Source organism: Medicago sativa, chromosome 5, assembly GCF_051527215.1.
Source record: "Medicago sativa cultivar Bolivia chromosome 5, Bolivia_mono, whole genome shotgun sequence".
In the NCBI taxonomy this organism is placed as follows: domain Eukaryota; kingdom Viridiplantae; phylum Streptophyta; class Magnoliopsida; order Fabales; family Fabaceae; genus Medicago; species Medicago sativa.
Window position 1 is genome coordinate 29,780,761 of NC_140753.1, and position 24,876 is coordinate 29,805,636.

Genomic DNA, 24,876 nt, shown 5'->3' on the forward strand with positions numbered 1-24,876 from the left:
ATAGAGTAAGGACTTGGGGGCAACTATTCTTGACATGCTAGAAGACCACAAAAGCAGTGTCTATAAGGCCCACACCCAAGAAAACCAGAATGAACATGATGTGGGAACACGATAAGCCTTATGTGGATCACGTATAGACGCGCGTCCTGATTCTATCTCGACTGTCCAAATCATCATCAATGGATTCCTTGATTCACGCTTGCATCTCACAAAGGCAGTTACTCGTCCGCCTATATAAGGGTGATTTTGCATCACCCTTAAGGTACACTTCACTTTTACCACATTCAGCACTTAACTACCTCTTTAAGATTCTGACTTAAGCTTTGGAGTGCTAATGTGCATGCATACACCTTTCTCCTCCATGGGGAAGCCTCAGCCTCCGCCGCACCGTAGCACGGTGGACAATTGTTCAGATTCATCGATCGTCACCAGACTGATCACTAAGTATTTTATCATTAACTACCAAAAAAGCCTACAATAATTCATCAACCCTAAAAAAGTAACATTTCACAATTTCTAACACAAAAAAAATCTAATATTTAAAACAAAAAGACCAATGCAAAAGGATCATGAACACTTACTTATAGTTGAGGTTGAACTTGAACTTGATTATCTTGAAGTTGAAGAAATTGGTGATTTCCAAAATAATGGAATCACTCTAGAACCAAAAGTTATAACTCTTCACCAAGAGTTGTAATTCTTCATGGGAACCATTCATATACATTGAAACATTATTATTTATTTATAACTGAACCTTTGCATTAATTCAAGTGTATATGATCATGACCTTTGGAAAATGGGTGATTAATGAACCGTAGCGTTGATTCAAGTGTATATGATCATAACCTTTGGAAAAGGGGTGCTTAACGAACCATAACATGAAGGTGAGAAAAACACAAGAAGGGGGGGTTGAATTGTGTTTGATTTTTCTTCGTTTCTCCTAAACTGAAACACACTGGCCAGAAGCAAATAGAGACTACTTCTGAAATGGTATTCAGGATCTAAATGCAGCGGATAAAAACAGAGAGAGAGAGAGAGAGAGAGAGAGAGAGAGAGAGAGAGAGAGAGAGAGAGAAAGAAGGAAGAAAGACACAAAGCAATTATACAGGTTCCTTCCACAAACCGGAAGTAGTCCTGTCCCCCTTGCACTTCCAAGGAGAGTTCACTAAAATGTAATATCTGATTACAATTGCTCAATGTTAAAACTAGCAAGAGACTTCAAACTGCTCAAGCACACAAGCAAGAGACTTCCTATGCTCCTGAACACAATCAAGAGATTCTATTGCTCAAGCACAACTGCAAGAGACTTCTAATCAAACAGAATTACAAAGAAAAATGTTTGAGGTTGAACACTTGATATACAATCAGTGGTGTTCACAATACAAATCAGATACAGACTCGTAAGACTCTAGAATTTCTAAGATATGAACTTTGAAGCAGAAATTCTAAGTGAACTTTGAATGCAGAACAATTTCAACAGAGTTTTGTCACTTGTAAATTGTTGTTAAGTCTAATATGAAACTCTAAGTCTTCACTCCTTTATATAGAGGTGTGAAAGAGACGTTGTGAAATTACTAGCACATCAAAAGAGTCGTTTGAACCTTTGATCAATCACCAATGATCTTTTGTCTGATATGGTTGTTGTCCTATGAAGGATCAATTTCAAATCCATTCCCATTGTGAAGGAACATCGTTGCAAGCAGAGCTGTATTTCAGAGTTGTTTTCTTGTCTTGTAGCAGGGACACTGCAGAGTAGTGGAGGTAGTGGTTGTACACTTCGTACAATTGTACTTTGTCAACGCTTTTTGAAGATAAGCATCCAATGCCTTCCAATCCCTTCAAAATGGCCGTTTCTTCATATTCCCAGTCTTCTGCAATGCTTAGACGAGTTCAAATCCATTGAACAGCTTTTGAAACTTTAAGTCTTGCATCTTTTGATGAGCTGCAGCTTCTGGTGATCTTTAGCTTCTGATGAGGTTGCTTCTGGTGAACTTGCTTCTGATGAACTTCAGCTTCTGATGACGCCATCACTTCAAGAGCGCTTTGTCTTCAGGAGCACTTTTGTCTCCAGGAGCACTTCTCTTCAGATGGTTTAAGCTTCCTTTTTGTTGATTTCTTAGCTCTCTTTTGTTCATCCAGAACCTATTTAAGATATAAATTTTTCTCTATGGTCCTGTACACTTGAACAAATATTAGCTAGTCCAATTGACAATTTTTAATACCTTGTTATCATCAAAACTCTTCAAGGTTCATTGTTAAACACATTTTGTTCCAATAATCTCTCCCTTTTTGATGATGACAAACAAAAGTATTTAAAATGTGCAATTGTTGTTAATCTAATTAACAAGTTGACTATAAGGGTATGAGGTTTGTAAGCTCCTCCTAAGTCTAATAGTTCTTAAGGTGAGGTTTGTAAGCTCCCTCTGAGTTCTATCCATGTTAATTAAATTCATCTTTAAAAAACGTAATAACTCTCAAAATATTCTCACATTATAATAGACTAAGAGATAAGAAGTTGGTCCTATTAATTTAATTTTGAATTTTAAATTAATGGGGCTCAGAGCCTATAAATACTATACATACTACTCCCCCTTTTGTCATCAACAAAAAGTTTAAAAACTCAAGACAAAAAGAAAGATAGTAAAAAGATAGTGAGAAAAAAAATAGAGTGTTAAACAAATAAATATTAGAGCAAAATCATAAGATAAATATATCAGAGCATAATCATAAGATAAATATATCATAGCATAAAATACATAATTTATAAAAGCATAGATATGATACAAACAAAACAGTTAAGTTCAGAAGCATATATTGATCAGAGCGCAAGATAAGATCAGAAGCATAATTGAAGACAGAAGTACAATGGAAGTCAGAAGCATAGAAATATTCAAGATGATGCTAAACAAGACAATTTAAACTAAGCAAGCTAAATAATGTGTGCATCTAAGGGTTGGCTTGTTTGTTCATCATATCCATCATCTGCTTGATCATTAAGTTGGTCTCTTCTTGTTTCTTCTGCATTGCTTCTTGCTGTAACTTCATCTCAGTCTTGAAGTCTTCATTACTTTTAATCAAATTCTCTTCTCTGATTCTAGCTTCTTCCAATTTAGCTTCAGTTGAAGTCTTATACTCAAGTAGAAGTAGCTTCTGCTATAGAAGTTCCTTTTCTAGCTTCTTATTCTTCTCTTTCAAAAGAGCATTCTTCTGTATCAAAGCCAAATCAGGAGAAATTGTTCTTAGGTTGATCTTGTTTAGGAATGATAAGTAAAATTCCCTTGGATGCACATAGGTGGGAATGAAGTCAGAATCTTGACTTCTTGAAGACTGCTGTCTACTCCCTTCAGCCAGTCTTTGAGCTTCTGCTGAGCTAGGTCCTGAGCATCTGTGCAGGATGTTTGGAGTGCAGACATGATATAGTCAACTCTTTCCTTCAGTCTGCTCCATTGTTTCTCATAGCTCTCTCTATGCACCAAGTCATTCCTAGCTTGAATGAGCTTGACCAGCTTCTGACCTATATCCTCACACACATGTTGTAATAGAGTAGAATCCAGGAATATGGTTGGTGGTGAAGGTATCTTTGTTGGTTTAGGTGGAGCTATGGGTGCAATGGCTAAGTTGGATGATGATTGGATATTTGTAGTGTTTGTTTGAGTGTTACTGGTTGAGGGTTGATCAGGAACAAATTATATAACCACAGTAGAGACAGATTGCTCAATCTCCATATCAGTAGCATCTAATGTGATTATTTTGTCAGGTTCACTGATGGTTTCAGGAATAGAGGGTGTTAGGATTTGTCCAGGAATATATTGTTCAGGAACAATATATTCAGGTGTGTTTTGTTTATGAACAGTTGTAGAAACTTGTTCAGGGCTAGTAACATGGTCAGAGCTAATTGTTGAGGCTATATGTCGGTTGGGTGCTTGTTGTTGGGGAATTTCTGAAGCAATATCCATAGAAACTTCTTCAGAGGCTTTCCCTGAGCTTTGTCTGACCTATGGTAGCTCACCAGAGTAGTGACTAACCAGATTGTATAGGACATTTGTGTCTTGTGTTTGGTTGGTTGAGGGTGGTTGAGATGATGAGGGTTCAACATTTACCTCATCAGGTACAACCATGTTGAGGGGTTGAATGATTTGTGGTTGAAAAGGATGGTTTAGAGATAGTCTTTCACAGACTTTGTTTCTCATCTCAGACATTTCGCCTATCCTTTCATTGATACTAGGAACCATAGGCTCAAAAGGAATTGTCTGAGAGGGCTTTTTGTAGGTCTTGGTTGTTGTTGAATGGCCTTTTTGGGTGGACGGGTAAAGTTTCCCTAAAGGTACGTCATCATAATCAGTAGATGATTATGATGATGATGAGGTGGATTGGGAGGATGATGATTGGTTGGATTCAGATTCTATTTCTATCACATAGTTAGAGTGTGGAGAATCAGGAATACCTATCACAGCTTCTGGAGCAGCAGCTTCTGAACCAGCAGTTTTGTCCTCTTGAACACCTTCATTAGCACTTGTAACCATCATTAAGTTACCAGCTTCTGAAGTTGCCATCTCTTAAAGATCTTCAGTAGTCTTCACGACTTCTTCAGCATCTGCAGCTACATCAGCTCTAGCCAGGCTGGATGCAGGGATCTCAACCTCTTTTGCAATCTCCAGAGCCTTCCGGAGTGCAGTAGCATCCTCAGCTTTCTTTCTCTTGATCTCTCTGGTGACCAGACCAGTAGCAGCTTCAACACCTACTTCCTCTTGTGTGACATAAGGTGATTCCTTGATCTTCCTGATCACAGTCTTCTTCTTCTTCTTAGGTACTTGAGGCTGTTCAGAAGCAACTTGAGTTGAGGAAGCAGCAGCTTTGCCACTTCTTGTTCTCTTGGTCAGAACCTCACTTGTATCCAAGCCCTGAACTTCTTCTAGGATTGGTAGCAAGACAGAGCCAACAATCTTCAGCTTTCTAGGAGCATTTTCCTTTTTAGCCCTTTTTGCAGGTTGTTCAGCTTCAAGATACTCTTCTTTAGAGATCACCTTCCTCTTGGACTTCCTGCTTCTGGCTATAGGCAGAGCACCTCCATACATCTCCTCAGGAACATCCTCAAGTCTAATGACTTTGCCAGATGTTGCATAGTGATCTTTGATGAAGTTCATCTGCACTTCAAGAGAATCTTTCTTGCATATGGGAGGGAAGTCTTCCATCAAGTTTGATCTTGCACTGGATTCAGTCAAGTCAGTAGCCAGTTTAGTGACTTTACTGATCAACTTCATGTGCTTGAGTGTGCTCCCATTGATGAACTTTCATGTTACAGTGCCCAACTGCTCATCTGTAAAGATGTCGACACTGCTTAGAGCTTTCAGAGTCCCTCCTTGATGCAGGATTTCTGAAATCAATCTCTCATAGGGAACCCAGCACCTGTTGCTTTGCTGACTCTCTTTGAGTTCTTTGATATTGTGCTTAAAGATGTACTTTGGCACATTCACTCTGTCCTTCTTGATAAAATTATGAAGGAACACTCTGTGCCCCAATGATGGTTGATCACTACCACCACTTTTTGGAAGAAGGTTCTCATTGTGGATTTTTAGAAGCATCTTCTTCTCCATGCTTAGCTCACTGTATTTACCCTTCTTTTTGCTGCCAAACATAGTTTTGTTGACAATTTCCTTCCAAGGACTCTTCTTGGGGTTTTCTATCTCTATTCCTGCATACTTACCAGTGTTATCTCTTATGAGTACTACTGCAATGGCTTCTTTAGAGATAAACATCGGGATGCCCATGATGTTGGACATCATTTCCACACATCTGAAAGGTTCTAAACCCATTTCCTCCCTTGTTTTTCCTTCCAGAGTAGGATCAAGGAGAATCTTCTGTGTTTCTTCAACTTCAGAAGCAGCTTTGTCGTATACTAAAGCTCTAACCCAGAAGTGCCTTACGAGAGTTGTGTATGTTGGTCCATTCAACATATCAAAATAATCCATTAAGTCCTGCTTCTCATAGTAACTTCTGATATCGCAGCCATGAAAAGCTAGAGATTCGAAATCCACTGGATTCTCTGTTTGAATGTTCAAATCCCATTCTTCCAATGCCATGGTTCTTCATGAAATTTCGTATGCTGGAGTGTCTTGCATAGTTGGTTCTGAGATATCTTGTGGTTGCATGCTTGAAGATGATTATGGAATAGGACTAGATGAAGATGCCATTGTTGATTGAAGAAGGTTTTAGGGTTCTAGGTTTTGAGTTGAGAGATTGCGCTTACTTCGCAAGGAAAGGGGACAAACAAACGCAGCATTAATGACTAAGGGGGCGCGTGATAGTATTTTTCAAAGCTAAATTCATCATTGCCATCTTACGTTATACAACCGTACACATAAGCCACGTCAGAAGTTCTTAGAGTAACTGCCAAGTTAGTGAGCCAGTGATAGGACCAAACCGCAAGTGCACGGCCTATCGAAGTAATAGTAGTAAGAAGAGTATCGTTCCGCTAGGGAGTTGTGAATTCAATTAACTTTTAGAGAATGATTAGAAGAGAGAAAAGTTTATAAAAAGGGGGTTTAATTGCTGAAAGTAAATAACAATAATATAAAAGAGCCTTGGGATTATCGGTTCATCATAATAACAAATCCTTCACTAGACAAGACTTAAACATCTAATTTCATGGTTTACACACTAATTTCTAAAGACCGGTTTCCCTTAGCCCCTCACCTTTCCGATGAAAGTCCGGTGAGAGTTTAGTTCTAGCAACCAAGCCTATTTCGCTGACTTGATTACTAGAAGATGCATAGAGGATTGAAACTACTCTTGTCTCAATAATTGCAAAGACTATTTCACTGTTTTGCAATTATTGTCTAGATTCACTTGTTCCAACATCAAAACTCCGCTCTCGCTTTATGAATTGATGTTTGGGATGATGGATTAACGATTATCAAACCCTCCGCTTTCGCTTCCACAGTTTGATAATTGTTAATCCACGTTAAGACGGTGAATCTAAATTAGAAATTAGGGTTACATAGAAACTAGGGTTTAAGCTTGGTTTGTTTAGGATTATGTCATTAGACTCCCCAACAATCCCAAGACGAAGAAGGGTCTACTCACTAACGTTCATTGTAGACATGGGGGAAGAAGAGAGAAAGCAATAAAGTAAAAGAACAATAATATAAAAGTGAACTTTTATTCCAAGAACAAAAGATGAATGTTTATGATGGAGTGCTACTCTATTTATAGCTTTACAATTGACTTAAAATCTAAGCAACTATAAGGGCTAATCAGTAAAACTACAACAGAGTAACTTGGGCCCGAATAAAAAGCAGCGAAAGGCCTTCTGTGAGGTGGCACGACCGTGCCACATATTGGCACGGGCCGTGCCAAGCTTCTGACTTGGGGGCTTTATATTTTTGTTCTGAATCTTTCGTATTTTTGCTCCAAATCAGCTCCAGACTCCTTTCTTTTGCTCCAAGACACCTTCCATCATATATTCGTTCCTAAAATATAAAATATGCAATTTGTAGTAAACTAGCTTAAAAAGGAAATAATATTTAAATAAAATAAAACTAAATCTAATTAAAACGAAACTAAATAATGCATAAAAATAGACTAAATATAGACTCATCAAACTCCCCCACACTTGAATCTTTGCTTGTCCTCAAGCAAAAGGCAATGGACATAGCAGCAATAAAAAGATTAATTATGGCAATGCAATTGAAAACACAAGTCTCTTTGAAGATTTTGTTTCAAGTACACTAATCACAATTTCAAACATTCCTCGTGAACCTATTCAACCCAACATCAAGTCTCAAGTGAGTGTGTGTGTGCAGTTCAACCCTTTTCTTGCTCCTGTATAAGACAGATATTATGTGGAACAGGTTCTATCCTTAATGCTAAAGTAACCGAGAAAAGTCATTTCTTCATTTCATATAAGAGTGATGGGAATTTAAGTTAATATTAAATTAAATTAACAATTAAGCACAAAGGGGCTGCAGATGCTTAGGGGCTATCTATCCTCGTAGGAAGTCTTCTCGGATGTAATTGTCCTTTCCCCCTAGATTCAAAATCACCCTAAGCAGTGCTGCAAAATTATTTATTTATTTCATCTCCGCGTAGGAAGTCTTCTCAGATGTAATTGTCCTTTCCACCTAGCATTGATGAATTTGTTTCACTTTAAGTTCAAATTAGGGAGTCACCACCATAATTAGGAAGTTAGGGATTATCCTTTCCCCCACATGTTGGTGCCATTCTCCCGCCCCATTATAACTTTAACAATTAAGCATATAACAATTAAGAACATTTGATTTTCCCACACAAACTTATATTACTTTTACTCTGAAGACTTTAAAGGGTCTAAGTTAACACTAAAGATAGAACGTGCTCCTTAAAATACCTATTCATACACTTGCTCAAAGATTGCAACTCGGTGCTTTTCTCATTGGAGATTTTTCACAATAAAACAAGATGTGGGTATAGCAAGAACACAAGAAACTACTTTCATGTACAAGAAACAACCTTTAAAGAAGAGACAAAACAAAAAAATTTATGCCATATTTTACATTAAAAACAAGCTACTAATCATGCCTCTTGCTATAAAAACAAAACAAAAGAATAAAGTTCAAGGGAGTTTGGGAACACTACGACTCTAGACACTTTATTAGCCCCCCCCCCCCCCCCACACACACACACACACACTTAGGGGAAGCATTGTCCTCAATGATTCAAAGAAAAAGAAATTAAAAGAGAAGAAGTAGAAGAAGAGGAAGGAAGAAGGAGTATAAGAGAGAGAGTAGTAGAAAGAGAGAAGAGATAATGGAAGAGAGGAAGAGGAAAGCTCACATTTGTTCATTGAGGTCCATAAGGTGGACTTTGGAGGGTGAAGGTGTTGCGTCATGTTTCGGAGCATGTGATTATTTATTTTTTTTATTCAATTGCTCCTTTGGACATTGTTCCTTTCAACACCTTGTCCTTGTTTCTCGGTGCTTATTCTTTGAACTTTGGTTTGCATCTATGCCCGCCGTTCATCATTATAGCTTCCACCGGCTTCTTGTTTATGATGCAAGTTTGCACCTACCTCCTCTTCATTGCCACCATCATCTCCATCATTATGTACCTGTGGGTTAGCACCAACATAAAACAAATTTTCCACCACCTCCGGATTAGTTATTTCCGAATTAGATAGAATAGTCAAATAAATTCTCCATTCATATTGGTAATTGTGAGTAGGGCCATGGGTTCTAAGGAAGGACAAAATAGTATATAAGTCTAGATAATAGTTCCCCTCTATCCTCTTGATCCCTTGATTCACACCCACCCCAAACTTCCTAGCAAGAAAAGTGATGATTCCACCTACCATTATATCACCCTTATCATTCGGTTTCTTTTTAACAATTGAAACAAGATAATCAAGCAAATAATAGCAAATGTTAATATGATGGTTATAAAGCATAGTCCACAACATAAAAAAACTCATTAATCCTCATCATTCCTACCTCTTTCCTACTCTATTATGCATCCATCCCCATCTTTGGTTTTCATTAAACTCACCGGCTTCATGGCCATGATATTCTTCCTCTTGGTGCAAGTTAGCACCTTCTCCCACATCATAGTGCAAGTTAGCATCGTCTCCCTCAACATCATCTTTCTCACTAAGAACCTGCACATCATCAACATACAACAAATTTGCTTCCACCTCGGTGGTAGTCCGAGATGGGTTAGGAAGTAAAAGCATAATAGGCACATTAAGCTTTGAGTTGGTGATGGAGTGGTGGACGAGGTTTGATGAAGTTTATAGCAATGAGGGTGTCCATGTTAAGTCTATTGTTTCCCTCAATTTGTTTGATCCCCTCATCCTCACCAATTCCAAAATGCCTAGCTATGTATGTAATGATGCCACCCACTACTATATCTCCTTTACCGGCCGGTCTAGTACCGAGAAAGTCTAGGTAATCAATCAAATAAAAGCAAGTGTTGACTGGGTGGTTGTAGAGCATTGCCTATAACATGAACAACTCATCGGTTCTAGTGTTTCCAAGCTCGGTTCTACCCCAAACAGTGCAAGCCATTACTCTTTGAAGGTACCTAAGTACGGGGTTGTGAATGTTGCTAGCTTTGTTGGCTCTAGAGACAAATTGGGTTAGACCGGTGATGCGTTCCCAAAAGGCAGCTGGTTGGTAGTTATCCGGTTTTAGGCTAGGGTCCCAAGAATCATGAATATACCCCTCATTTGCAAAACCTAAGGTATCACAAAAATGCTGTAGAGACATATCATAATTTTCATTCATTAACCGGAAAGAAACTCTATGCTTAGGGTTATCAAAATCCAACTTATCTTTAGTAAAAAAAATAATTGAGCTTAAAAATTCATAAGTGAAATTTTCATAACCCCGCATAGGTTTCAACAAATCAGTCCAACCTAGCCTTCCTATAAGCCTATAAACATCAGCACTAAGCTCTAGCATATTCAAAGTATGAGAATCGGGATATCGAGAAGGATGCAAGGAATTAGATATTAGAATTTTATACCTGTCCCGTTGCTTGTTGTCTCGGAATTGGATTCCATGATTCTTTGCTTGTGCTTGCTTCTTTGAGGGAGGACCTCCGAAAGAGCTTGTTGGTTCCTTACCACTTCTTCTTGAAGCCGTATGACCTTGGGTGTGGATTGGTTTTGAAGGTTTAGGGTTTGGGAAGATATTTGGTGGAAAGGATTGGTTAAGGGTTGGGGGTTAGTGGAGTATGAATTTGGTGTTTGGTTGGATGAAGGTTGGTTTTGATTGGTGGTTAAGTTTGGAATGATGAATTGGGATAATTTGGTTAAGAATTTGTTGGATTTGGTGGAGTTATGGAGGTTTGGAGGTTAGGGGTTAATGGAGTTTTTAGAGAGAAGTGAGTGAATGGGGAAGGAGAAGAATTTTTTTTTGAAGGTATATGGTGCAGAAGCTTGGCACGGGCAGTGCCAACATTGGCACAGGCAGTGCCAACATTCTGCCAGTTTTTTAGTTTTGGGTGGTTTTGGGTTGGCACGGCCGTGCCAACCTTAGCACGGGCCGTGCCAACATTCTGGTCACGGGGGCTTCAAAATTTTCAGTTTTTCTTGAATCATACTTGGACAATTACCTACAAAACAACTTAAAACAAAGAAAAACAAACAAAACGAAAGCAATTAAATGCGTGGGTTGCCTCCCACGAAGCGCTCATTTAATGTCATTAGCTTGACGATCAAAAGGTTTCTCTATCCGATACCTAATCTCTCACTAAGGGATAATGGCATCAAACTAATATTCTCCCCCAAATCACATGTGGTTCTTTCTATAGTCTTGGATCCTATGACATATGGTATGGAAAAACTCTCTGGATCCTTAAGTTTAGATGACAATTTGCTTTGAATGATTGCAATGGATTTCCTAAACTGCTCATCTAACTTGGACTCATCAAACCCTTGTGGGAAATGAATTTTTGGATCATATGGTGGTGATATGTGAGGCTCTCAACTTTCTACTACAACTTTCTCACTTTGTGGCTTTTCACTCTCTACCTCAACCTCAATTTTCTTGGTTTCCACAACGGGGTCTTCTAATTGCTTACCATCCCTAGGTGTAATAGCATTTATTAGGCTTTTGGGGATGGTTTCAGTTTGACTCGGGAAGACTCCGGAGGGTTGTGGGGAAGAGGTTACTTGTTGGGCTACTTGAGGGATTTGAGTCTCAAGCATTTTGTTGTGAGTAGAAAGAGAATCCACTTTTGCGGAAAGCCTATTGAGAGAGTCATTCAAAATTCCAGCTTTGACTTTAAACTCTTGGTTATGCCTAATGTTATCTAATTCAAAATTTTCTATCAAAAGTTCCAAGTCGGTTTTTTGAGAGACTCTTTGGTTGTTTGCAAAACCGGGTGGTGATGTTTGTTGTCCAAAAAGATTTTGAGGGGTTTGATAAAAAATTTGACTATTCCTAAACCCATAGTTTACCTGCTCGGGACTTCTAACAACACTACCTAGTTGACATTCAACACCAGTGTGACCAAAAATTTCATAAGCTTTACAAGGTGGTGAAAGGGGGGAAAAGGTCCATTGATAAAGGTTTTGAGCCATGCCTGAAATCAAAACAGTTAGAGATAGAATAGAAAAAGAGAAAGAGAGAGAGAGAGAGAGAGAGAGATATTTTTTTTTTTACTTTTTATAAATATATATATATATATATATATATATATATATATATATATATATATATATTTTGAAACAAATATAAAACGAAAATAAAATAAAATAGAATAAAATAAAGATTTTTTTTTTAGAAAGAAATATAAAAACAATAAACTAAAATAAAACAACGAAAAAGTTTTTTTTTTTTTTTTAGTCTAATCACTATTAAAAAGTTAATCAAATTACAACAACTTCCCGACAACGGCGCCAAAAACTTGATAGGACCAAACCGCAAGTGCACGGCCTATCGAAGTAATAGTAGTAAGAAGAGTATCGTTCCGCTAGGGAATTGTGAATTCAATTAACTTTTAGAGAATGATTAGAAGAGAGAAAAGTTTATAAAAAGGGGGTTTAATTGCTGAAAGTAAATAACAATAATATAAAAGAGCCTTGGGATTATCGGTTCATCATAATAACAAATCCTTCACTAGACAAGACTTAAACATCTAATTTCATGGTTTACACACTAATTTCTAAAGACCGGTTTCCCTTAGCCCCTCACCTTTCCGATGAAAGTCCGGTGAGAGTTTACTTCTAGCAACCAAGTCTATTTCGCTGACTTGATTACTAGAAGATGCATAGAGGATTGAAACTACTCTTGTCTCAATAATTGCAAAGACTATTTCACTGTTTTGCAATTATTGTCTAGATTCACTTGTTCCAACATCAAAACTCCGCTCTCGCTTTATGAATTGATGTTTGGGATGATGGATTAACGATTATCAAACCCTCCGCTTTCGCTTCCACAGTTTGATAATTGTTAATCGACGTTAAGACGGTGAATCTAAATTAGAAATTAGGGTTACATAGAAACTAGGGTTTAAGCTTGGTTTGTTTAGGATTATGTCATTAGACTCCCCAACAATCCCAAGACGAAGAAGGGTCTACTCACTAACGTTCATTGTAGACATGGGGGAAGAAGAGAGAAAGCAATAAAGTAAAAGAACAATAATATAAAAGTGAACTTTTATTCCAAGAACAAAAGATGAATGTTTATGATGGAGTGCTACTCTATTTATAGCTTTACAATTGACTTAAAATCTAAGCAACTATAAGGGCTAATCAGTAAAACTACAACAGAGTAACTTGGGCCCGAAGAAAAAGCAGCAAAAGGCCTTCTGTGAGGTGGCACGACCGTGCCACATATTGGCACGGGCCGTGCCAAGCTTCTGACTTGGGGGCTTTATATTTTTGTTCCGAATCTTTCGTATTTTTGCTCCAAATCAGCTACAGACTCCTTTCTTTTGCTCCAAGACACCTTCCATCATATATTCGTTCCTAAAATATAAAATATGCAATTTGTAGTAAACTAGCTTAAAAAGGAAATAATATTTAAATAAAATAAAACTAAATCTAATTAAAACGAAAATAAATGATGCATAAAAATAGACTAAATATAGACTCATCAGCCAGGTGTCACAAAAAATAACTTTCAGCGTTTCCACTAACTCTGCTATTCAGAAGCACAAAACCCAGCTTCTGGACTTCAGATGCTGACGTCATCATCAGAAGCACATTTTCCTCAGAACCTCAATAAAGAGCTTCTGATGGATCATTGCTTCTGAACAGACTTCAGAACCTAAATTCCTATTCAGGAGCAAGCAAACTTTAATCAGACACAAAGTGCATGTTCAAATTTTTCTTTATAAAATCAAATCTTTCCACAGTTAAAGGCTTAGTAAATATATCAGACCATTGATTCTCAGTATCAATGAATTGTATATCTACAATTCCTTTTTGAACATAGTCTCTGATAAAATGGTGTTTGATTTTAATATGCTTGGCTCTTGAATGTAGAATTGGATTTTTAGACAAACAAATAGCAGCAGTATTATCACAATAAATGGGAATACTGTTAGCATTAATTTGATAGTCTTCCAACTGATGTTTCATCCAAAGTAGTTGTGTACAACAGCTTGCAGCTGAAATGTATTCTGCTTATGCTGTAGACATAGCAATAGTTGCTTGCCTTTTGCTAGCCCAGGATATCAGATTATCACCCAGAAATTGACAATTGCCACTGGTTGACTTTCTTTCAATCCTATCACCAACATAATCAGCATCACAAAATCCAACCAACATATAATCTAAGGATTTCCTATAGAGGAGTCCAAGATTAGTTGTTCCTTTCAGATACCTGAAGATTCTCTTAACAGCAGTTAAATGAGATTCTCTAGGATCTGATTGGAATCTTGCACACAAGCATACACTGAATAAAATATATGGCCTAGATGCAGTGAGGTATAACAGAGAACCAATCATACGTCTGTACAGCTTCTGGTCTACTGTTGATCCAGTATCTTCTTTACTTAAGGTGCAGGTTGGATGCATTGGAGTGTTCATCACTTTACAATCTTCTAGCTTGAACTTCTTCAGAAGCTACTTAGTATACTTTGTTTGATGAACATAGACTCCATCTTTGCTTTGATTAATTTGAATTCCAAGGAAGAACTTCAGCTCTCCCATCATACTCATTTCAAATTCATCCTGCATTAACTTAGAGAATTCCTTGCAAAGAGATGCATTAGTAGAACCAAATATTATATCATCAACATATATTTGCACAACAAGAATACCTTTCTCAAGAGTTCTTCTGAAGAGTGTTGTGTCAACTTGGCCTCTTTTGAAATCATTTTTGATTAAGAAATCACTTAGTCTATCATACCAAGCTCTGGGAGCTTGTTTCAAGCCATGTAGTGATTTCTTAAGTTTATAAACATGGTCAGGATTCTTAAGATTCTCAAAACCAGAAGGTTGCTTGACAAACACTTCTTCTTCAATGACTCCATTAAGAAATGCACTCTTGACATCCATTTGATATAATATTATGCCATGATTAACTGCATAGGAAAGAAGTAACCTGATTGCTTCCAATCTTGCAACTGGAGCAAATGTTTCAGTATAATCAATGCCTTCTTGTTGACTGTAACCTTGTGCAACAAGTCTTGCTTTGTTTCTGACTACTTCACCTTGTTCATTCAGCTTGTTTCTGAATACCCATTTTGTTCCAATAATGTCCTTATGCTGAGGTTTGGGTACCAGATCCCACACATCATTCCTTTGAAACTGATTAAGCTCTTCCTACATAGCTAGTATCCATCCATCATCTGAAAGTGCTTCATCAACTATAGCAGGTTCAATCACTGATAACAATCCTATCATAGACTCTTCTTGTCTGAAGTATGATCTTATTCTTCTAAGACTCTCTTTGTTTCTAATGATTTGATCCTCAGGATGTCAAGACTTGTACTTGAAAGTATTCTTGGATTGATCAGCTTGTTGAGAGCCATCTTGAGCTTCATCCGAAGCAACTTCATCTTGTGCTTCTGAGGTGGGTTCAGCTTCTGGACTGTCTTCAGATTCAGCTATTTGATCAGGTTCTGGAGTATCTTAAAGAACATGTATCTCTGCAAAACTTTCATCTTGCTCTAGAGTTTTAAGGGTCTGGAGGTTGAGACAATGTCTTTTGTTTTAAAAGAAGATTTCACAATCTTCCCTTTCTGGCATGCACCACAAAGTGCATCTGAATGATAGTCAATGTCTGGTAGGCCTTTGACAAGTTGTAACTTAATAAGCTTAGAGATTAATCTCCAGTTAGCATGCCCTAACCTTCTATGCCACATCCATTTCTTATCATTCACTGACAGAAGGCAAATTACCTTCTGGTCAACCAGTTCAGAGAAGTTAATTTTGTAGACATTCTCCATTCTCTTTCCCTTGAATACTATGGATTTGCTTTCTTTGTTGATTACAGTGCACTTGGTCTTTCCAAACATCACATCATAACCGTTGTCACAAAATTGACTAATGCTCAAAAGGTTATGTTCAAGACCATCTACCAACCACACATTATTGATTGAGATAGAGGAGTTACCAATAGTTCCCGTACCAATTATCTTGCCAGACTGGTTGCCTCCAAACTTCACAATTCCTCCTTCTTTCATTGTGAGGGTGAGGAACATAGACTTCTCTCCTATCATATGCCTTGAGCAACCGTTGTCTAGGTACCATGATTTTTGCTTTTCCTTTGCTCTTAGACATATCTACAGTATTGACATTTTCAGGTTTAGGTACCCATTGTTTTATGGGTCCTTTCAGGTTAGTACTAGAAGTTTTACTCTTCACTTCTTGTACCTTGTGTTATAAGTTTGGTAGCTTCTGGTCAACCATTACCTTAGGTTTAACACCCTTTCATTTTGATTTCCCAGGAGCAGTAATTGTCTTCTTCTGAAACTTAGACTTCAGGACCTTAGATTCAGATTTCAACAGACTCTGAGGAACAGGTTCGGATCTCTTTAGAATCTTGATCTTTGAAGTCTTAGAATCAGAGTTTATCATTTTCTTTGGCTTAAAGTTCTTTGGCTTTGAGGTAATCTTAGCCTTAGAGCTAGAAGCTTCAGGTTCTGATTGAAAAACAGTTTCCAACTTAGCACCTTCAGGTACAAAGAAGGTTTTCAATCCTTCCTTGATGCATTCACAACATGCTTTGAGACTGATTTCATTAGGTTTCCCTCCTTAAAATCCAATCCCTTTGTCATTGTTTCTGTAAATGCTGTAAATTATTGAAGCAACTTTGCTTCTACCAATACCAGATATAATGAAATCTTCAAGAGCAATTTCATGCTTGCTTAAAGACTTTCCATTACACTTTTCTTGTAGCTTCTGACAAAGATACTTGAGCTTCTCTTCATAAGTTTTACAAATGAAGTCAAAGCCTCTAAGTCCTTGTTCAGAAGCTTTTAGATCCAATAGAGTTGATTCTTGTTGTTTCATTAAATCAACATATTTTTCTTTTAAATCTTTTAACTCATTGGTTCTCAGTTCAAAATGTGGAAGGAGTTCTTTAAGTGACTCAACAAGTTCTTCTCTGGGAATTTTAGAATATACATCATTTTCATCTTCAGTGTCTGAGTCAGAATCTGCTTCTGAAGTCTCAGTAGCCACTAACCCCATAGCTTCCTTAGCATCTTCTTCAACTTCTTCCTTTTCAGACCTAGATTCACTATCCAAATCTTCCCAGGTTGCCATTAAACTCTTCTTAATTTGCTTTCTGAATTTCCTTGTGTTGAAACTTGATTTCTTTAACTTATCCTTTAACTTCTCCTTCTGAAGATCAAGGCAATCAACAATGAAATGTCCAGGCTTCATACAGTTGAAGCATCCCTTCTGATCTTCTTTCTTGGAGTTCTTGTAACCGCCTCTCTTGCTTAGAAACTTCCTGTTCTTCCTTGCCAAATACTCAAGCTTGTTGGAAAGCATAACCATCTTCTCAGTAGGATCTTCACCAGAGTCTCCATCAGGTGACTCATCTTTAGATTCAATAACTTTAAGAGCTTTTGATGACTTCCCTTTAGATGGTAGAGTTATAGATTTACTCTTCTTAGCAGGCTCATGTTCATTAAGACTAATCTCATGAACTTTGAGAGAGCTGACAAGATCTTCAACATCTTCAACACTTAAAGTGTTTAAATCTTTAGCTTCCTCAATAGCAGTAACCTTAGGTCTCCATCTAGCAGGCAAGCTTCTTAGTATCTTGCTAACATGATCAAAAGCAACATAGCTCTTCTTTAGTATTTGTAGTCCAGAGACTAGGGTTTGAAACCTTGAGTACATTTCCTCAATAGTTTCATCATCCTTCATCCTGAACAACTCATACTGATGAACAAGCATAAGAGCTTTTGCTTCTTTGACCTTCTTGTTGCCTTCATAGTTAGAATAGAGAGAAGCAAACATAGCTTTGGCAGTGGATTTGTCACTCATCTTCATATACTCTGCTTTAGGTATAGCAGTGACAAGTGCTCCTCTGATAATATGATGCTTCTTGTAAAGTTTCTTCAGAGCAGGAGTATGCTTCTTTCTATCAACAGCAGCTCCTTCTTCATCAAAGACCAAGTCACCAACACCATCTTCAAGTATATCCCATAGTTCATCATCTAAACCCATGACATAGTTGTAGAAGTTGGTTTTCCACCAAGAAAATTATTCAGGATCTCCATTGAACTTAGGAATCTTTCCAAAGTTAGATTTCTTATCACCATAGTCATACGGAACAACATTGTTGTTCGTATGACCAGAACTAGAGGAATCACCAGACATGTTTTTCTCAGATCTTTTTCTGTTATACTGTTAAGTGTTAAGATAACAGACCAAGGCTCTGATACCAATTGAAGGTGAGAAAAACACAAGAAGGGGGTTGAATTGTATTTGATTTTTCTTCGTTTCTCCTAAACTAAAACACACTGGCCAGAAGCAAATAGAGACTGCTTCTGAAGTGGTATTCAGGATCTAAATGCAGCGGATAAAAACAGAGAGAGAGAGAGAGAGAGAGAGAGAGAGAGAGAGAGAGAGAGAGAAGGAAGGAAGACACAAAGCAATTATACAGGTTCCTTCCACAAACCGGAAGTAGTCATGTCCCCCTTGCACTTCCAAGGAGAGTTCACTAAAATGTAATATCTGATTACAATTGCTCACTGCGAAAACTAGCAAGAGACTTCAAACTGCTCAAGCACACAAGTAAGAGACTTTCTATGCTCCTGAACACAACCAAGAGACTTCTATTGATCAAGCACAACTGCAAGAGACTTCTAATCAAACAGAATTACAAAGAAAAATGTTTGAGGTTGAACACTTGATATACAATCAGTGGTGTTCACAAAACAAATCAGATACAGACTCTTAAGACTCTAGAATTTCTAAGATATGAACTTTGAAGCAGAAATTTTAAGTGAACTTTGAATGCAGAACAATTTCAACAGAGTTTTGGCACTTGTAAATTGTTGTTAAGTCTAATATGAAACTCTAAGTCTTCACTCCTTTATATCTAGGTGTGAAAGAGACGTTGTGAAATTGCCAACACATCAAAAGAGTCGTTTGAAGCTTTGATCAATCACCAATGATCTTTTGCCTGATATGGTTGTTGTCCTATGAAAGATCAATTTCAAATCCATTCCCATTGTGAAGGAACATCGTTGCAGGAAGAGCTGTATTTCAGAGCTGTTTTCTTGTCTTGTAGTAGGGACACTGTAGAGTAGTGGTGGTAGTGGTTGTACACTTCGTACAATTGTACTTTGTCAACGGTTTTTGAAGATAAGCATCCAATGCCTTAAAATCCCTTCAAAATGATCGTTGCTTGATATTCCCAGTCTTTTGCAATGCTTAGACGAGTTCAAATCCATTGAACAACTTTTGAAACTTTAAGTCTTGCATCTTCTGATGAACTGCAGCTTCTGGTGATCTTTAGCTTCTGATGAGGTTGCTTCTGGTGAACTTGCTTCTAATGAACTTCAGCTTCTGATGACGTCATCACTTCATGAGCGCTTTGTCTTCAGGAGCACTTTTGTCTCCAGGAGCACTTCTCTTCAGATGCTTTAAGCTTTCTTTTTGTTGATTTCTTAGCTCTCTTTTGTTCATCCAGAACCTATTTAAGATATAAATTTTTGTCTATGGTTCTGTACACTTGAACAAATATTAGCTTGTCCAATTGACAATTTTTAATACATTGTTATCATCAAAACTCTTCAAGGTTCATTGTTAAACACATTTTGTTCCAACATAACATTGATTCAAATCGAAGGGGTGTTTTCTCTCATGTGAAGAGTCATATAATGCACTATAAAATGCTTGGCATTTGGGCATTAGTTGGACACAACAATAACAATACAATTTTGGATAAAATTTTGTTACATTAACAACACAATTCTCCATCATTTTTTTACTCTAAAGCATTCATCAATTCTCTAATGCATGAGTGAGTTGCTGGAACCATAAATCTGTAAAATACTGTTAGGAGATACGCTTGGTGTGGTTATGCAATACACGTCAAGGAACTCATACACGTCATCATTTTTTCACCGGTCATTTCTATTGCATCCAATATACAATTATTGGTGGGGGAGAATCGAACCTAAAGGTTAGTGTGGCAACCCCATGCACTTTGAGTTTTACATGCATAACCATTAAACTTTTCAGGTTTCAAGTGAAGCAGCATCTCCCCAACAATCAAAATATACAATGATCTTTGGAATTTATGTGCACACTTCATCATATTCATCTTCATCATCTTCTTGGTTAAGTTATTGCATTAGACCCCCAACACAAGCTCCAACAATCTTTAGGTTCGATTTATGATTTACTTGTGATTAATTGGCTGCAATTTTTTGGGAGAGATGAACGCTCACATTCTTATCCATGACCATGGTGAACGGTAAACAAAATCCTTTTATGAATATATGTTATGGAAATTTATGGATAAATAATTCATATGTGATATGCTTATGTTATATTTGCATGTGGTTTTAGATAATATATGCATGGTAAATTTTGATATGTATGAAATTTATCGTTTGAAATCTATTTGATGTTAATTTGAACATGAAATAATATGCATATAAATGATGACGTATTATGAAATATTTGGTGTTCTAAATGCATGTGTATTATCTAAAAGTAATTTCTTTATGTTAGATTTATCGTATGGTATTAGATCAATACATGCATGATTTAGAAATAATTCAAGTACGGAATTAGATAAGTATTTTGGATAAATATGTGACTCTGTTTTAAATGGTTTAAAAATGATGGATGATAAATATGACACTAGGTGAACCATACGTGTGTCAAGGAAAAACTATATCGATAAATGTCTAATTTGTTTAAATAAATATATTATATGCATGCATATGATTTTATTTGAATATAAAAGTAGAGCATATAATTATAAGAATATCATGGACATGTTTTAAAGATATTGGTTTTCTGTATAAGAAATTAATTGGTGTTCTCATATTATATATACATGATAATATGAAAAGTAATTGCTAATTTCTTGTTTATCATGCTATTAAAATAATTTGGGTATGTTTGAATTATTGTAAGTTGACATATGTTCATTGAGGAAACTTATAGAGAATATTAATGATTTTGGCTCATTGTTTATTTTTCTATGTGACTGATTATTGAAATTTAGCATTGAACATATTTAAACATGAAACTTGAAATTAACACAATGAATTTATGATATATATTAGTTACATGATAACTAAGATCAAAATGTTTGTGTTATGTTTAATTTTATGTGTTATTAAGTAAAAATTGATTGTGACATTCTTTTATGATCATGTTTTATCTTGCTATGTATGTTAAATGCATTCAATGTATGATATATCTTGGTCAGATATAAAAGAAAAATTGAAGTTCAGATTGAAATGCATGTTAAATAAATTAATAGAAGAGGTGTAATGATATAAAAGTTTGTCTATTATTACATTATACTCAATTAACAAAAGTGTCATGGTTTGATGATAGTTGGTAAATACTATCAAGAGTATATAAGTTGATCCATAGACATAGCTATGAGAATTAAAAAAATCTATGTGAAGAATTGAATATTCAAAGTTGATAAAATTAAAAGAAAAATTTGCAATTATTTGACGAAATGATTGACAAGGATATGATGTCTTTGGAAATGATGATAAATACAGTGAAGACAAGGATGTGGTACAAACCCAAATCTAATTGATCACCAATGGTGGAAACTCTGCCCACACTTGAGTAGCATCAAGTTTTGGGTTCAATGGTTAAAGTACACTATTAGAGTGATTGAAGTACTTGACAATAGATACATCCCAAGGGGTAAAAGTACTTGGACCATAAGAAGAAAAATGGTAGGTTGAGATTTTTCTCTTAATGGACATATAGCATATATTTACTGGAATGCATACTTATGGGGCATTCCCGATATAATCTACCTACGTGAGAATGACGTTTGGCCGCTTCACAGAGTTCAAGGGTTTGACTCTTAAATTATCATGAAAAGGGATATATGACACAAGACCTTTTTAATGTGTCATTTTACAAGTCTCTTATCAATGATACCAAGATTATATGTGTAAGTTATGCATTATGCTCACTTGTTCTAATGAATAGTTGGTTCAAAGCTTGCCTACCAAACTATTTGGGAATGACCGAAAACTTAACTTACTAAATAATGGTACAAATCGTGAGATACCATTATCTGAAGGCATGGAATTTCCGAATTTATGAGATTTAGTATTTTGAAAATGGTGGGAGATTGTTGGTGATTTCCAAAATAATGGAGTCACTTTAGAACCAAAAGTTGTAACTCTTCACCAAGAGTTGTAACTCTTCATGGGAACCATTCATATACATTAGAACATTATTATTTATTGATAGGTAATGCACTTTTGCATTGATTCAAGTGTATATGATCATGACATTTGGCAAAAGGGTGATTAATGAACTTTAGCATTGATTCAAGTGTATATGATCATAACCTTTGGCAAATAGGTGTTTAATGAACCATAACATTGATTCAAATTAAATGGGTGTTTTCTCTCATGTGAAGGATCATATAAAGTACTATAAATGTTTGACATTTGGGCATTAGTTGGACACAACAATAACAACACAATTTTGGACAGAATTTTGTTACATTAACAACACAATTCTCCATCATTCTCTTACTCTAAATCATCCATCAATTCTCTAATGCATGAGTGAATTGCTGGAACCATAAATCTGTAAAATACTGTTAGGAGATACGCTTGGTGTGGTTGCGCAATACACGTCAAGGAACTCATAGTATCCTGAAGAGCATTCACCGGTCATTCCTATTGCACCCAATATACAGTTATTGGTGGGGCGAATCGAACCTAAAGGTCAGTGTGGCAACTCCATGCACTTTGAGTTTTACATGCATAACCATTAACCTTTTCAGGTTTCAAGTGAAGCAGCATCTTCCCAACAATAAAGATATACAATAATCTTTGGAATTTATGTGCACACTTCATCATTTTCTTGGTCAAATTATTGTAGTTGACCCCAAATACAAGCTCCAACAAATTTTGCTTCAATTATCTTTTGAAAGAATGACAGAACTGTTGCAGCTGTTTTGGAATAAACCAGAACTCAATGGCAGTTAACCGCCGATAAAAGTGGGCTGCAGTTAATTGTTGTTGAGGATATTAGTGTATTTTTATGGTGTGAATGAGTAAAATCTAGTTAGAATAGCAATTTTCTATTTTGTATGGATTTTGCCTTGTCTTTTCGGTTACTAGGGGATCATTTCTTTTAAGTTTTTGATGATCAGGAATTATTTTAAGGTTTGTTGGTGATTTCCAAAATAATGTAATCACTTTAGAACCAAAAGTTGTAACTCTTCATGGGAATCATTCATATACATTGGAACATTATTATTGATTGATAGATAATGAATCATGACATTGATTCAAGTGTATATGGTTATAACATTTGGCAAAAGGGTGCTTAATGAATCATAACATTGATTCAAGTGTATATGATCATAACCTTTGGCAAAGGGGTGCTTAATGAATCATAGCATTGATTCAAGTCAAAGGGGTGTCTTCTCTCATGTGAAGAGTCATATAATGCACTATAAATGCTTGTCATTTGGGCATTAGTTGGATACACAACAATAACAACAACACACAATTTTGGACAGAATTTTGTTACATTGACAACATAATTCTCCATCATTCTCTTACTCTAAATCATCCATGAATTCTCTAATGCATGAGTGAATTGCTGGAACCATAAATCTGTAAAATACTGTTAGGAGATACGCTTGGTGTGGTTGTGCAATACACGTCAAGGAACTCATAGTATCCTGAAGGGGATTCGCCGGTCATTCCTTATTGCATCCAATATACAGTTATTGGTGGGGGCAAATCGAACCTAAAGGTTAGTATGACAACCCCATACGCTTTGAGTTTACATGCATAACTATTAAACTTTTCAGGTTTCAAGTGCAGCAGCCTCTTCTCAACAATCAAGATATACAACAATCTTCGGAATTTATGTGCACACTTCATCGTATTCATCTTCGTCAACTTCTTGGTCAAGTTATTGCAGCAGACCCCCAACACAAGTTCCAACAATCTTTAGGTTCGATTTATGATTTACTTGTGATTAAAGGCTGCAATTTTTGGGAGAGATGAAAGCTTATATTTTCACCCATAACTACGGTGAACGGTAAACAAATTCCTTTTATGAATATATGTTATGGAAATTTATGGATAAATATTTCATATGTGATGTGTTTATGTTAAATTTACATGTGGTTGTAGATAATATATGCATGATAAATTTTGATATGTATGAAATTTATCGTTTGAAATCTGTTTGATGTGAATTTGAACATGAGATAATGTGCATATAAGTGATTATCTATTATGAAATATTTAGTGTTCTAAATGCATGTGTATAGTATCTAAGTAAATATGAATATGTTAGATTTAACATGTGGTGACATATATATACACATGATTTAGAAATTGTTCAAGTATATGAATTTTGATGAGTATAGTAATATGTTAAGAATGTTTAAACACTATTTTATTTATGAAAGTAGTGTAGATAAATTGTCAAAATATCAAGTGGTTGCTTTAATGATATTATTTACTTTGTGTAAGAAATTATAATCATTAATATTGTGTTGATATTATATGTACATGATAATATGAAAAGTAATGGTTAATTTCTTGTTTATCATGATATTAAAATAATTTGGGTATGTTTTGAATTATTGTAAGTTGATATGTTCAAGGAAGAAAGTCATAGAAAATATTAATGATTTTGGTTCATTGTTTATTCTTCTATGTCATTGTTTATTGAAATTTAGTATTGAACATATTTAAACATAAACTTGAATTTAACACAATGAATTTATG

At 36.1% G+C, this 24,876-nt stretch overlaps 1 protein-coding gene and 1 pseudogene across 1 annotated transcript; both read right to left on the reverse strand.

The window, feature by feature from the left end:
• Positions 1–5,291: 5,291 nt before the first annotated feature.
• Positions 5,292–6,080, reverse strand: LOC146921637 (uncharacterized). Its single transcript, XM_085711354.1, has one exon. It carries the CDS (start codon positions 6,078–6,080, stop codon positions 5,292–5,294), a length of 789 nt encoding a protein of 262 aa, XP_085567480.1.
• Positions 6,081–13,777: 7,697 nt separating this feature from the next.
• On the reverse strand, positions 13,778–14,524 carry LOC146921638 (secreted RxLR effector protein 161-like; annotated as a pseudogene).
• Between the last annotated feature and the right edge of the window lie 10,352 nt (positions 14,525–24,876).

What these genes read in the sequence shown, in the direction of transcription:
- LOC146921637 (XM_085711354.1), bottom strand. Translation starts at nt 6,080, where the DNA reads ATGGCATTGGAAGAATGGGATTTGAACATTCAAACAGAGAATCCAGTG.